General features: G+C 35.6%; 1 protein-coding gene across 1 annotated transcript in view; it reads right to left on the bottom strand.

Moving 5' to 3' along the window:
• The window catches only part of LOC138713014 (pecanex-like protein 1), a 127,945-nt gene that overhangs the window by 41,186 nt on the left and 69,446 nt on the right, over positions 1-17,313 (bottom strand). The window contains exon 13 of the mRNA XM_069844697.1: positions 12,284-12,508. Within this exon, the coding sequence (XP_069700798.1) occupies positions 12,284-12,508 (225 nt within the window). The remainder of the gene's footprint in view (positions 1-12,283; positions 12,509-17,313) is intronic.

The raw sequence follows: 17,313 nt of genomic DNA, 5'->3' as shown, positions 1-17,313 counted from the left end.
GTGATTTATATCTAAAGAGCCATATGATCCTTGAAAATAAATTAAAATTGTTAAGGTGTTTTGTTTTCTGTTTAAAATATCTTTAATATCTTGACTAAAATTTAAAATCTGTCCATTTGTTGAATGCAATTCTCTAAAGTCAACTCAATAAGATGAAAGTTAGTTACTAGATTCCAGGAACCAATTCAATCTATGAAATCATCTCTTCCATAATTTTGGCTATCATACTAGTAAGTGGTATCTGTCGATAACTTGAAAAGGTATTAGTTGAATAATTGCTTTTCAAAATTGATGTTATGATAGATTTTCTCCAGACAGATATTGTATTTTAGATGAGATTACAAGATAAAAGTAGTGAGTTTGCTTGTTTGCCAACATGTTTAAGAAAATCAGCATGTGTATTGTCTGGACTTGGAGATGTTTTGGGTTTTATAAATTAATAGTAATATTCAGTTCTTGATTAAATATTGTTATATAAAGCAGATTGTAGATTTAATATTTCTTTCAGTTTTTCCTTAATAGTCTGACGTACACAGATAAAACTAACAACCACACCACCAACTAATCTAATAGAAATTAAAATATAATTAAATGTAGAAAAAGTAATTAAAATTATAAATACACGTAATAAACCATAACCCCCTAATTTCAACAATATACTATTTTATTCCCGTTTACAGCTTGTAGATAATTATTAATTATAGTTATTACTTATTAGCATAATATTTATTGAACTTATTTGCTATTTCACTTCGTTTGAAAGATGTTATTGTGTACAAAAAGCATTTTTTTATGATCGTTTCATGCTGTATGTTGTGTATAAATCTATGATTTCTGGCCATCTGTTCTGTGTAATCCATCTTTTGTACACAATTAATAAAATACTGTTTTGGTAGTAATTATTTTATTAATTATTTAATTTTCACCAGCTCACATTTCTTGAATCATTTGTTTTTTCTTATTTAAATTTAGGACACAAGAGCCAAAAAGAGACTTCACAGTTATGTATCATACATTTTTTCAATGACAGACGTGGAGTTGCAGAAATAATAAGTGTAAGTGTAACATTATTAAGCAATTTACAAACAAATGAAATCTTTAAAAAGGTATCTAGAAGTGAAATTACTTATGGCTTTTAAGGACCAAAATTATTTTTGTAAGTTGATTTATTATTATTTCAGTTTTAGCCTAGTTGTATTATCCATTTCCTTACTAATTTCAAAAGATAATCAGAAGTTCATTCGAATTCCAACCGAAAGTCAATTGGTTATTAATTTATCTACCTTTAGGAAGTACAGTATATGTACGCTGGAATCTTTGAAGTGAAGTGACAATAATTTAATTGGTCTTGGAACAGATTTGATTCTTGAATATTATATACTATACTTTTTTTGTTGTATATTTACGTCTAGTAACCTATTAATGCTAATACTAATAATAATGTAAAGGAATAAAAGAATAGAACATAGCAATACATTTCTCATTATTATTAAGGCTGGTTCACAATAAACCGGGAACGGTAATGACAACGAGAACGAGAACGGAAATAATGTTAAAATAAATATATTTAAATGTGAGCGTTCACAATAGTTAATTCTGAATGCTCATATTTAAATACATTTATTTTAACAATATTTCCGTTGTCGTTCCTGTTGTCGTTTTCGTTTCAGGTTTATTGTGAACCAGCCTTTATTCTCATTATTATTGAAACTATTTAGAATAACCTTCCAACATTAAGGTAAAGTACGGTGAGTAAAGAAGTCATTCAGTACATAGGATCGTGATTTTACTACATGTGGTGATATCTGGTAACAGTTGGCAACACTGACAAGGCGGAAATATTTGCTGTTTGGGAACTGAACTTACGTGATCCTCACTATATATATTGAAAGTAAGTCCGTTGTTCAAACACAACATCGATTTCGCCATGAGTTCAATGTTCAGAGACACGGTAGGATTCCTTCGAGGAACACAATAGTGGGCCTTTCGACTTCATTTTGCAATGGAATTTGGTGCCATTCTTCAAGAAAATGATAATGTGTTGAATAATTTATGTCAGACGAGGCACATTTTCACTTAAATGGCTTTTGTCAACAAGCAAAATTTCCGATATTGGAGTCAGACAAATCCTATGGCACTGCATGAACGGCCATTACATTGTGAAAATGCGACCGTATAGTGTGCTGTTTCTGCTGCAGTCATAATTGGTCCCTATTTTTTCGAAGACAGAAATGAGAGAGCTGTTACAGTGAAGTATCGACAGATGTTACAGACATTTAGAGGTGCACTAAATAGAGATGACATGTGGTTTCAACAAGATGGGGCTACAGTCCATACTGCCAGTGACACACTGCAATTGTTGAGAAATTTCTTCCCAGGATGCATAATTTCTCGGTTTGGAGATAAAGTGTCATAAACAATTTTCGTGTAAGATTACAACAGGTCATAAGATACCAAGGGGATCACTTGAAATGTGTAATTTTCAAAAAATGAAGACATTCCAATAAATTGTGACATTCAAGCTACATACTGTGTTATTTTTTTACATTTTTAAACCTTATAGTCCCTTTACAACAGCATGTTGAAACTCATCAGAACCAAATGCCGGACTCTGTATAAAAAGTTTAACATTTTTTATAGTGTGAAATGATGATCTGGAACACATTCTTCTATACTGTCCATCCATAAACTACAAAAGAAGTAAATTAAAATCATCAGTACCAGTTGCAGAAGACACAGCCCTGCAGTATATATTGACTACACCCCACCTCTGGCTACTAGCAACAGGCATCTATAATGAATACCGATCAAAATACCCCTCATTTCTCGTGAAAAACAACAACTGAATAGACTACAGTGGACTATAGTGGACTTTATGTTGTCAACAAACAGCTGGATACATTAAGAAGATTGACTGATTGATTGATTGATAGTGTGAAATGATGACCCAGCGTCCTTAAATATTCTAAAATTCTGTCTTCCTCAAACAATTTTTCAGAAGAATCTAAAACATCTTCAGTTGGTTTGAAGGCAAGAGCTAATATTGAATGCATTCCTTGTAGTCCTTCACTGACTGTCACAAATGGAAAAAGCAGCACGAGATGTTGGTACAGTGAAACCTGTTCAAGATGGAAGTGACATGGTCCTAATTTTTTTTCCGTTGTGGACAGGTTTCCGTATTATTCAGGTGTGCCATTAAAATGGAATATTTTGTCATTCATATACGTGAAAAACAAAATGGCATGCCGCAAACTGCAAGAAGTACAAAATATTCCATTTAACACTCATCACATTAAATCAGCTTTCAGTCGCTTATTACGTTGGTGAATCATTTTGATTAAAATCTCATTTTCTGTATAAATATTATCGTAACTCACTCATTAGTCATTAAACATTAATAAAATTTACTAATCTCATTCTATTTAATATCTAACACTATACTCTAATACTGTACTGCATATCACTGCACATTATTAATTAATTAGACTAGGAGCCATCTATTAGAAGCCTTGAATTCTCGTTTATTTAATTTCTTTCCCAGTTCAATGGCTTGCTTTGCAGAATAGATCCAGAAATTGGCTTGTTCTTTGAAAGGTCATGAAGAACCCACTCCACAAAGAGTTAATTTATTTTCACATAAACAGTTGCTTTCTGGTTCCTTTCGTGTAACCAATATTGGCCGCACGCCACTCACTCATTATGATCTTTATTTTTTAAAGTGTCACACCTGAGTTTTCCACAACTGTACTTCAATATTATTTCACATAGACTTTGTTTCTCATTTTCCTTTAACTCGATAACTTTTACTTCACCACTTAATGTTAATGTCACATTTTATGCAACTTTTTTTTACCTGGAAATCACTACACTTGCGCTCTGTTTAGCTACGACAGTATACGGGTGTGAAGCACTAAAAATCTTTGAAGGGACTCGTCTGCCTAGTCAACAGGGTAATAAAATTTATGACCGACAGGCCAACACACCCTCGTACCCTCTAGAATTTTGCAAAGAAAACTTGTTTTTATCTTAGTGACCCACATATTTCGTATATTTCTTGAAATTGCACGCTGTTTCAAAATATAGTTACAAAATATAGTGTGTGTTCAAAATATTATTTCCGTTTTGAACAGTAGCAGACAGTTTCCGTTTTATTCAGGAAAAATTACACATAATACATACAAATTTCGCCGGGACCAATAAATTGTTCCAAAATAGACAGGATTCCGGATTATTCAGGTTCCGATTTGAACAGGTTTCACTGTATTAAGAAAGCTGTAATTGAGGAGTTTATCATGACAACCTCAAAGTCGGAGATAACTCTGGCTGGGAGGTAAACTACATTCCAAATCATTCAGCTGCACGACTCACTACTTGGAAAACTCTTAAAAATGCAATTTGGTTTTTTGACGACAAAAGAGAGTAAATAAACGGGAAAGAAATTTTAAGGTCCTCATTACTTGTGGATACCACTCCTAAAATAGTGAAAATTTATGTAAATATGTTTAGGCGGTTTTAAAGGTACCATCAACATACCAAGTCCCTGATTTCAGTAGAAGCTCCACATTTCTTCTTGTTCCAAACACCAAAACTCACTCGTCGTCAGTTTCAAAATCTTCATCTTCATAGCAATCATATATATAAAAAAAATTATCTTCTTTCAAAGTTTTCTTATATCTTTCAGGTAATTCCCTTAAATCACTCAATGCTTTTCGTTCAGGTAATTGGTCTCTCCTAAGTCCTGCTTAAGTCCTTTCCAAGTTTTCTCTTCCTGGTAAATGACATAAAACTCCAGATGCAACTCTCTGTAATTCTGTTTGAATCAATTGTGATGGGGTTACCTCGGGAGGTTCCTTAGCTGTTCTCTTTGAACGATAGTAAGTTCTGCCTGAACTTTCTCCTTATCAGGTACATGAGCATGATTTCCCTCTTTAACTATAATAATTTAATTCCCAGAGCCTATGGTTATGGCAGTTGTTCTGCTTTCTGGTTTTTAGTAACATGTCCAATACTCCTTCTCCCCTCTAGAATCTCTCCTGTGATATACATGCCCATTGTAAAGTAGTTTTTTTTCCATCCCAAGATGGAGTTATAATTTGACGAATGTTAGGCATTCTACTTCATAATTATAAGAGTATTTGATATTCCCCTGCTTGCTGAATCGCATCTTATGGCTGCGTAACTGCCTGATCATTCCTCTTTCTTTAGCATTGAGTTTCGCATGGAGCACTGTTGTCCAGTTTCGACGCTAGAGCGCAGCAAGTAACTGCCATTGGTTTAGCTGTGCTAAGTATGCAGAGTGAATTATAATTTTTAATTTGAAATCTTAGAAGTAATTGCAGTGTATGTAAGTAATTGTTTATTAATTATATGATTTTTTTTCTTTAAAATATATTGGAAATAAGAAATACTCGAGTTAAAATACGTTTCATTTAATGTTTTTTTCTAAACAAGATATTTTGTAGGAGATATGAGTAGTTTAATATCAAAGACGGACATCTGTCGTCTCCAGAGTTTTGATTTAGAGGCAATTTTTTAATTCACAGTGTTCGTTGTAATATTTAACACAATTTATTTTATAAATGTAGTGTTGGAGTTTGCATATGGTTTCACTATAACTGGAAAGAGCATGAAAAATTGTATAAAAAACCACAGCTATCTAAATTTCGATTGAGGTCAGATGTCCATCTTTGATATTAAGCTACTCATATAAAATTTGGTTTCCTAAATATAACAATATTAATTATAATATATTTACAAATTGTAAGTTTCTTCTATTTTTTTTTCTCCCCAAAAGTATGGGGTAAATTATCTGTTTGCAGTATTTTACTCAGTATTTCTTTTCGGGGGGGGGGGGGGTTAATGAGAACATAATTTATCACATTTTGAATGAGCCTTTTTATATATGGTGGTTATTTTCTGGCAATATTGAACTTAATAAAACAGTAGGCCTAGTGTCTGTATAACATTTCCATGGATTTGAAGAAACTGCTAATTTACAAGCATGAAGTTACCACATACTGTCGTTAATTCGAACCATGATTTTCAATAATCTCTTAGGACTTCCAATCAAAAAGTTTGTATAAACAAGAAAAATAATTATATTAACACGATATTCCATTACCATAATTATATTATTATCAACAATTATTATAGTAATAGCAACTAGGTTACAGGAAGCATATATTTCTTCGTAAATATGTTTAAACTTGTTGAAATTTTTTATATCAGTTTCAGACATCATTTTTATTATGTTAATTGATTTTAGTAAACTCTAAAGCAAGCATATTTGTATTTGTATTTAAGCTATGTGATGCAGAACCATTTGGATGTACTATGACTTAGAAAATAATAAAGTTTTAAGTCAGTATTAATATTACATATTAAGCCATGTGGAAGGATCCGGACACCCTAGGCAATCGTTTTCCTAAGCCTTAGTCTCTTCTGATACTTAAGGACGTCGTAATAATAGTTATTTTAGAGTACTTTGCATATACTGATGTTAATAGCGGTGGGCACTACCTACCACCTGGCGTCAAAATAGCTTTTTTCATTACTCGCACATAAGTGTTGATTGAGCAGGCAGTGTAAGCAGCCATAACATGCAATCCAGAAGGCAGTGGATATTTCACTTGAAAAGTTATAACTTCTTACAACTGTTTCCATGGAAAGAAATGTAACTGTTATAAAACTGTATAAATTACTTGAGGGGATAAATGATATAAGGGAAAGAGAGTTTTGGGGAAAAAAAATTGCTAAGGAAAGAAAGTATTAGGGAATAAGTTGAGGGAAAAATGGTATAAGGAGAAAACATTTTTGTGGAAAACCCCTAACTAAAGGAAAAATGACTGGGAACGAAATCCAATATGTAGTTTAGGAGAAACTGCAATACATAGATGAATAGTCAGCGTAACTACTTTTTTTTTATCAAGAGGGATTCTTAAAACCTGTTCCATAAAAATACGAAAAAAAAAAGAAAAAAAAAAAAGAAAGAAAGAAAGAAAAAGTGTGGAGAGAGAACACTCTAGCCATTCGGCTAATTGTGTGTCAACAGATATAAATATTAGCTGTCCATAACTTACTAACTGTAAAGATGTGACAACATACTTGGAATGTTGTACTGAGAAACAACAGTGCTTACTTGGAGAAAATAGTTGAGTCACCATTCTGTCTAAATGCTTACTTTTCTCACATGACATGCGAGATAACTTCAGGCATGATTTGCCAACTGAATGATAACTACTCAAGACTGGGAGCTATTCAATTTTTCGATAATCTTTCATGCAAGCTTTTTTTAAATGACTAACAGTCTGTGCTTATAACCTGTATGTGTTGAATCAGTTAAATAGCCAACAAAAAGAGTGAATTTCGCAACCTTATGCCATTTGTCCACGAGGTGTCGCTTTATAGATTCGTCTTTGATACGACATTGCTTGCTTGAAGTTTTATGCAGCGATTAATGTTATCAAGTGAGTATTCGAATACAAGGCTGCATGCCTATACATACACATGACCAACTAGGTTTTATTTCCTTAGACCATGGCAGTATGCGTGTTTCATTTGTTTTTATGGAGTACTCAAGAAGGGTAAATGTTGGAATCTTAGCTTTCTGTTCCAATATGTGGAAAGATATCACTTTCTCTACAATCATGTATGTATGTATTTATTCACACTGCAAATGGGTAAATACCCGGTGGCTATCATATGATAGGTACCAGATTATGCTAGGATTACTGTTACAGATAGATCTTGAACTGAAGACTAAATTCTTTCTTTGGAGGTAAAACATTCCCGCATATAGTTCGAGACAAATTGTAACGTCCTTGTCCCAATCCACTGCCCATAGGCAGTTCACCTTTCTCAGTGATTTTTAAAATAGAAAGTAGTTGTGAGAGAAGGGTTGCCTTTTGTTCACTGATATTTACAATAGGCAGTATGAGGTGTGTGTGTTTAGTACTTCCTGGAACTAAGGACATTTTGTAGCCTTTATATGATAGGCTCTACGATTTGCATCAATTGCAGATAAGTACCTTTTCTCATTCTGTATAATGATTTACATTTATCATTATCCTCAGATAGTTCCTTAACTGTTACAAAAGTTTAAAATTAATATTATTGCGATGTACCTCTCAGTTTAAGCTCCACCTCTTAGTTTCCCTTTAGTGACCAACCCTCATGAATTCAATCCGGCATCGGAATTTGAATCCCGTGTGGCTTAGTGGATAGAGCATCAGCACATAGAGCTGAAGACCTGGGTTCGAATCCCAGTGTCAGAGAGAATTTTCACTCACCGATCCTTCATCATATGATAATGCAGAATTCCTGCACGGAAATATCACATATACTTCGGTACAATGCAATAATGATATGCGTATATAATCACTTAGTGATTTAAGACGGTGCTCATTCCGCCAGATCCCGGCCACTTAGTCACTTGTAATGAGTGCACCTCTGCACATTAGTGTGTTGGACATTGTGCCATTGTAACACATCTGTGACACAGTGCATGAGGCTTGGCCATTAAAGGGAAACTAAGAGGTGGAGCTTAAACTGAGAGGATTCAATTCAGCATCGGAATTGGAATCTCGTATGGCTTAGTGGATAGAGCGTCAGCACGTAGAGCTGAAAACCCGGGTTCGAATCCCAGTGCTAGAGAGACTTTTTTTCCACTCCATCGATCCTTCATCATCTAAAATTAATATTTTTCCCTAAGTATGGATGAGTCCAGATCTTTCTTCAACTGCAATTCCAAATGTGGCAATAAGTATACAAGACCAGACCTTCTCCATTGCTCGACATCTTATCACTAGATAAAAGACGATTGCTGCATGTTTCGAGAATGAAATCAAGGGCGTAGAAGTTTCGTAGTTACAAGAAATAAGAATGACACTGCACTAACGAATCTATGAAGCAACAACTCGTGGACGAATGGCGTAACAGTTATTATGGAAAACTAATTTTTCGTATTTGTCTATCTGCTGTGAAAATTTAACAATGTGCGTAGTTTGAGAGGAGGTTCCGACATAAATTCATTAACAGTTGCTATTTGAGATCTTAATAAAAACACGAACAATATATTAAATCTGGCTGCGAAATAGCTTTTATTATTTAACATGGGAAGACCCCACAATTCCCTCATCAACCTGGACAAAAGCATAGAGTTCTAGCCCTTCCGTCATGTGGTGCAGCTGTTAGTAGTCATGATGAATGAATAGAGAAGGGTCACTCACCAAACGCATTGGTCAGCATGGTGAGGTACTTGACCGAACTAGTATTTCTTCTCCTTCCTGAATCAGTTCCCTCTTTCAACTTTCCTATTTAGCCTCTCTTGGCTAAACTCTTGTTTTCTTCTAACCCTGACGGTATTAGAGTACTCGAGGCCTTGGGGATCTTTTCATTGTCTTTCCTGTTTCTACTTAACTCTAATAAATCTATGGCAAAATTGTTCACATCCATAGAATTCTTTAATCTACACGTGTCTTTAGGTGGTGCAAAATAAACAACACATAAGCTCAATATAATTTTAACATTAGTAGTAGTAGTAGTATTTATTTATTTATTTAACCTGGTAGAGATAAGGCCGTCAGGCCTTCTCTGCCCCTCTACCAGGGGATTACAACTATAATATGAAGAATAAAATTAAAATTAATATTAAATTTACAATTAAAATTACAATAAAAATTAAAGTACGACAAGATTACCTAATTAATGAAAGCTAGGCATTTTATCATAGAAGTTAAGAACAAAGAATATTTTTGTATTTACTGAATTATAAAATTCTATAGCAGTGATTGCCAAACACCACGAAATTGTGACGTAATAGAAATGCAACCCGCACACCACTATCGCAGGGAGAGGGATGGAATGGGTGTCTCCTCAGGTAATGCAGTGAATAACAGTGCAGAGACGGACTGTGACCAAAAAATGAAAGCAATATAATATTCTTCTACTTATTAACTATACACAATTTTTTCCATGTTAATTTTTTATCCTCCTAGTCATTATTTTTGTATTATTAATAAAATAAAATAAATTAATTTTCTTATTTACCATAGAAAGAACGTGTACTTTACGTCAGCAGATATTAGAAATTAGGAAAACGCACCAGGCTGGTCACGAACTTGTAAATTACACTACATACTTAAAAAAAAAAAAAAAAAAGTCGAAGCATTTTACTCCGATTAAGACATAGAAGCCGATACTTTTTATTGTTTATTTATTAATAAAATACTAAAAGTACACTACAAAAGTCGAAAAAAAAAAGTCGAAGTATTTTACCCCGATTAAGACATAGAAGCCGATACTTTTTATTGTTCGTTTATTAATGAAATATTCAAGTTACAGGCAAGGGTGTGGTAGTCCTCATAACAAGAAAAATGACAACCTAAATTGTTCTTTTATACTTCATTTAAAATTTTACAACAAATTAAGTATCTCATATTTTTGCCATCTGCACAAAATAAACACTTTTCCTCCCATGCTCCTTAAAATTAAGTTTTTACTTATTATCTGTTTTGGAAAAGACATCGAAACATATTATCCTACACGCTTGTAACATTACATGTGTACGTCCGCTGCTGATAAATGTCTTGTCTTATATTGAAGTGAAGGCTGTAAACAGAGGGTGGGGGTATGCCATGGTTATGCTTGAGTGGAGCCAGGGGCATGTGTCGCGACACAGCTTTTGGCGATCACTGTTCTATAGTGATGAAATTACCGGATATTGAAATATTTTGTGATATATTAAGAGAACTATTTACAAGAAATAATGTCTGAACGAGTCTCAATTACTGACCAAGTGCCTAGTAAGTTTGCGTTTGAATTGAGTTTTATTTCGACAGTCCCTGACACTAGCAGGTAACAAATTCCAGAGTCTTGGCAGGGCTATTGAGAAAGAGGATGAGTATGAGGAGGTGCGATGGGATGGTATTGTTAGTATTGTTTCATGGCGAGAGTGTCTGTTCAGATTGTGGTAGGAAGAAAGGTAAGTGAAGCGAGAAGACAGGTACGAAGGAATAGAAGAGTTCAAGATTTTGAAGAGAAGGAGAAGTGAATGTAAATTTATTTTCTTATCTAGTTTAAGCCAACCTATTGTTTCCAAGGATGGAATAATATGATCATATTTACGAACATTGCTTACAAAACGTACAACAAATTATGAGCACGTTGAAGTTTCGTTTAGTTGTCGCTGGAAAGGTCTGTCAGTAAAATGTCAGCATAGTCAAAATAGGGAAATACAAGCATCTGCACAAGGGACTTTTTTTAAGCAAGAGGAAAGATGAACATTTATCCTTTTTAGCATATGGATAATAGAATATACTTTTCTGCAGGTTTCTGTGATTTGCATGTCCCAGTTGAGATTATTATCCATGTGAATGCCAAGATTTTTTACCGAAGAACTGAAAGGGATATGTACTGTACTTACTTTAACGGGGGAAATGTCAAGGTGCTTTACAGCTCAAGTAACATTATTGGGAAGCAAGAAACAAATTGAATATATCGAAGCATTTGGGCATTAGATTACTACTACTAGCTATATACCGTATTTACCCACGTAATAGACGAGTTTCTTTTTTAAATTTTCATAAAAAAAAACTAAAAGAATTTTAGTGAAAAAAAAAAAAAGCTGTATTAAAGGTGTGCCAGCTTGACAACTTTCAGCTTAAAACTCGCTGTATAACTTGAATATTGCGGTATTTTCTTATCCATTGTCGAAAGACAATTTTATCAACACAACTGATTACTGCAGATGTCCTAAAAATACTATGTTATTAATTGGAGAGTACCTATATTTTGCATGTGTAGAAAAAGAATCTATCACGATTGCAATGATACCATGAATTGTTGTATAAAAACTTGAATTTAAACATACTAAGCAGTGCATCCAATCTTACGACTTTCTCTATTAAGTGGGGAATTTCTTTTTTTTTTAATTTTAACGCGAAAAATTGGGGTGTGTCCATTATGCGGGTATATACAGTATATTAAATCTCAACAAATCTATGGAAACACGATTTAGTTTGCTTGGTAATTGATAGTCCTTTACTTAGCAATCTTTTTTAACTAGAAAATTCCACAGTCAACCTGTTCACCACGAGTCTCACAGGATTAATTTTAAATCCTTGCTTCCTTCAATTAGAAGCCATCACAAACAGAAAGATCTACAGCTAAGGCTGCATGTTTGTTGCAATATGAGATTTTCTGGAATTTGGGCAGAAAGACCCATGTAGTATAAATTTTATAACTGAAAACATAAATCCTATACTTTGGGATACTTTTTCATTACCTGCTTGGCATTCTGAATGGAACCACGTTCTGGGTTCCTGTTGCGTAGATAGATCAATTCCTGCTGCTGGCCAGCCCACAATCCTCTCACACATTCACGGTTCATTTTGATCACTCGAAAGCTCAAGTAACGCTTGTTTAACATTATTATCTTGTACTCATCTGTGCCATCATCAAGGACATGCCTGCAATTTAAACTGAGTTTAAGTTTTCTTTCATTCACTTCCTGTAATTAACAATTATTTAGTTACAGAGAGTTAATGGCTTTACTGTCAAGAAATAAGCATTAGTTAACAACAATAATAATAATAATAATAATTTAGTTACACACTCTGACATAACAAAAGTATTAATGTGAATTATTATACATAAAAGTTATAATAATTAAACAAATTAAGTACAACTCTTAGAATGTAGGCTTTCACAGCCAGCGTCATTGGATTGGTATTATCTGGGCTAGAAAGCTGTGGTCTGTTGGTAAAACAATCAAACATTTCATCTACTACTCCGATGGATTTCTTCAGTGGTGTGGTACACGGGAGCAGAGAGATCTACTATGTGTACGAAGGACGACTGGTACTGGGACTGCTAGCATGTCAATATTTAAGGTGTAGGAGGGTTGTGGCTTGTCGTCGCCGCAGTCCGCACTGATGGTTTAATGTTCTGATTGGTTATCGTAGTGTTCAATTGTCAAAGGAAGAATTTGGTGCGTGTGCTTCTCAAGGCCGGGTACCATGCTTTGTTGACCTTGAGTCTTGTTCCTTACGATTAAAGTTGCTTTTGTGTTTGTATATTTCAATAGCCTCCTGATGTAACCTAGCATAGAAGTGTGGCGTACCGCTTAGGATGTCAGTGTCCTCGAAGCTGTTGTGATCCCCCTTTTTAAATGCATGCTTGACTATGGCTGACTTATCCATGTGACCTAGACGGCAGTTCCTTCTATGCTTGGTGATTCACGTCTTGAAGCTACGCTATATTATATCTATGTAAACTGAACCAGAGGAGCTGAAAACCCGGGTTCAAATCCTGGCGCCAGAGAAAATTTTTCTCCGTTCCATTACTCTTACATCGTATGATGACGCAGATTATCTGCATGGAAATATCATATGTACTTTGGTACATTAAAACAATATATATGATACAAATCTAGTCTTTCAGGTGAAGCTCCCTGTAATTATTCAATATATATGATATGCGTAAATCACTTCGTGATTTAAGATGGCGCTTATTCCGTCAGATCCCGGCCAACTAGTCACTCATAACGAGTGCACCTCAGCACATGTGTGGACTTCGGTCCTACGTTCATAGACATCTATGACGTAGTGCAGAGGGCGGCCACTAGAGGGAACCCAAGAGTTGGAGCTTAATCTGAGATGATTCTGTCCGACGCTGGGATGGTATCCGGTGTGGCTTAGTGGATAAAGCATCAGCACGTAAAGCTGAAAACCCGGGTTCAAATCCTGGTGCCGGAGAGAATTTTTCTCCGTTCCATTACTCTTACATCGTATGATGACGCAGAATATCTGCATGGAAATATCATATGTACTTCGGTACATTGAAACAATATATTGTTAATGCAAGTTATCTTGAACCTTCTGAGCGGGGACAGAGGGGCAGAGGGAAGGAAGCACGTAACGCAGGTGGAGCCAACTGAGTTGTTTGCGCATGCTCCGCAGCATAATCTCTTGTCAAGAAACATAGAGCTATTTCCTTCACTGCGTACCAGTAGTGTTACCATGGAGAAGCAACCACAGGGTAGTAATTATGGTGAAATCACACCACCGCAGAGAAAAAGTAACGCTGTTATCCATAGCCGAGAAAGAGAAATTATCGCAAATATAATAAAATTAAGCGTTGCGAGGAGGAAAAATTAAACACATATTTGCTGGAACCTCTTGCTAAGGAATATGAGAGAGCGGCTAAATACTCTGGCAAAAGTATTAGTTCCGTGAAGAGAATTAAGAATAATATTGAATTACAACCGAATGAACCTCACACTACTCGGGAAAGAATAGTTATGTAATGTTTAGAAATTATTGCTATAATAGTTATGTACAATAGTGTGTGTACTGTGAACGACATAATGAATTACTATTGTAAGTTATTATTTTCTTATAGTTCTACTAAACATATTATTTCATTCCAGAATTAGGACTTGTGTAAAGTTGAAGTGGACGACTTCGATCAACACGTTATTTGGGATACAATCGAAGAATTCTATCGTGTTCAGAAACTAGTACATAGTCTACGATTAAGAAGATAATTCCGAATGGATGATGCCATTGACGAAATAATTAATTTTGGAACAAGCGATGATGGCAGCAATGATAGGGATATGGATTATGTATAATTGTAAATTAATGTAAATTCAAATAATAAGCCTGTAAAATATTGTTATAAGAATATGTACATATCAGCTGAAGGTGTAAGTCATGCAGGCCTATATAATGTACAGAAGTAGCTGTAGTAACTCCGCCATTGCCAGTCCCCAGCCCGGATGAGAGAGGAGTGTACACACGATTATATTTAAATACTTACTCATTACAGGTTAATTAAAGCTTGCTACGAAACTATGTTCTCCTCTCAAAACCGGAGTATCGAGAGAAGATGATGTCTGTATTGAACCAAGTTCTTTTACAGTAGAGAGCCGTAAGGTAAAAGAACCAACATTTTCTGAAAAGAGTCACGTTACCCGAGGGAGGGGCATCCTTGCCATGCCGTTACGTTGATGAGTACATGCCATACCGAGCAGTTCCAAAGACAGACTTAGGGGATGTAAGGTTCAAGATAACTTGCAATGACAGTATATGATATGCGTAAATCACTTCGTGATTTAAGACGGCGCTTATTCTGTCAGATCCCGGCCAACTAGTCACTCATAACGAGTGCACCTCAGCACCTGTGTGGACTTTGGTCCTACATTCATAGACATCTATGACGTAGTGCAGAGGGCGGCCACTAGAGGGAACCCAAGAGTTGGAGCTTAATCTGAGACGATTCTGTCCGACGCCGAGGTAGTATCCGGTGTGGCTTAGTGGATAAAGCATCAGCATGTAGAGCTGAAAACCTGGGTTCAAATCCCGGCGCCGGAGAGAATTTTTCTCCATTCCATTACTCTTGCATCGTATTTGAGTATTTGTCTATTTTTTTTTTTCTCCAAACTTGCAGCACAGCCAACTCAAAGAACTGGCACATCGGTTGTAGAACACAGTATATTGCGAATTCTACTTGTTTTAATGTGTTTTATACTGTTTCTTCATGATGTCACAATTTACAGTTAAGGGACGTGATAAATCCAGATTTGTGGTGGTAGAATTGAGCTATTAGGTGGTCAAATCTTTTGTTAGTTCAAGGGTCTGTGCTGGACACACACACAAGATGGCGCCAAGTGAATGTTGCCTGTAAATCTGGTGTTTTCTGATCAGTGTTTGTGCGCGTAATTGGCTCACTACTGTCTGATATAGGTGATCAGATTGAAGTGTAACATGTAAAGAGTGTATGTTTGTGTTAGCGTAGCTCGAGATTGTCTATTTGACTGTATAAACTGCGGTAATTGTGAGCGAGAATCTGGGAAACTTCACTGCGTACTGGAGCAAATCAGTTGCTGGGGCACAAGGTGCTCCCAACCTGCAACGCAAGACGCACGGCTTCCTCGATCGCTGCGGAACGTAATACTGCTGGGGAGAAACTGTATTGATGCGCGAAGAGCTTACCAACGGGGTGTCAGAGAGAGAACGTTGTGGTGATAGGTCTCAAGGAGAAGCTGTGTTCCTGCATCGTAGTGAGCTGTGCACAAATGTCGTCTACCGTTGTGGTGCTAGGTAGGAAAGCCAAGAAGTTTGAAGGTGTAGAACACGCAGAACTGTAGAATACCAAAACCAAGATGGCGGAAGGTATTGAAGACGCTATCAATAATGCTCTCAATACTGTGGTTAATACAATTGATTTAAGTGGGAATGTGAAGAAAGAATTGAAGAAGACGATACATGAAACTGTGAGTAAACTCCGTACATTGTTTGTAGAACTTAAGAAAAGCATAGAGGATAAAACAGCGGAAAATGACAACCTGCAAAAGGGGTTAGGTGAAGTAAGAGCAGAGCTTGAAGCAATGAAATCTACTTTTGGAAGGGGACATGTAGTGCCAACTATGGATGGCCGGCGGGACCAGCGGACGAGAGGAGCAGCAGGACCAGGAGAGGGACCGCCATCTTCCATCGGAAGGCAGAATCTCTACTCCGAAGTACTCACAGGCAAGACCGAGAAGAAATTCAAGCTGACAGTGAAATCGAAAAAAAATCATCCACCAGAGACAACTAAGCAAATACTAAAAGCCAGCATAAACCCAGCTGAAATGAAAGTCGGAATTAACACATTCAAGTCCCTAAGGGACAGCCAGGTGCTTATAGAGACTAGTAGCAAGGAGGAATTGGAATCCCTACGGACAAGTATAACATCAAAATGCGGTGATCAGCTGGAAGTGAACACTCCTAAACTTAGAAATCCAAGACTTATAATCTATAATGTCCCGGAGGATATCTCGGCAGAAAGCGCAGCGGAAAGAATAATATGCCAGAACCCAGAACTAAACCTGAATGACGTCGATATACAAGGGAAGTATTGCTACAAAAACAAGTTCAACAAGAAGAATATTTTTTTCGATTTATTTGTATGTATGTATTTATTTACACTGCAAGTGGGCAAGCACCAGTGGCAGTGGTATATACAATATTAACAATACACAATAAAATGATAACCAATACACAATAAAATTTACAATACACAATACAATTTTACAACACATATACAATTTTACACACAATACAATAATAATACACAATACAATTTAACACAATAATAATAAAACATAAAATAAAATACAACCTACATAATTATCTACAGGTCCTACATAAGTTTCAATAGTCTTTCACTTTACTCTCATCTCATTCCCTGTAGTGGCACTATGACGCATTTCACTGACACTTTAGCACACATTTCACTGACACTCTGTAACACATTTCACTGACACTATAG

The sequence above is a fragment of the Periplaneta americana genome, chromosome 14 (genome assembly GCF_040183065.1).
Source record: "Periplaneta americana isolate PAMFEO1 chromosome 14, P.americana_PAMFEO1_priV1, whole genome shotgun sequence".
Lineage (NCBI taxonomy): Eukaryota > Metazoa > Arthropoda > Insecta > Blattodea > Blattidae > Periplaneta > Periplaneta americana.
This window is presented reverse-complemented; position numbering and strand designations above follow the sequence as displayed.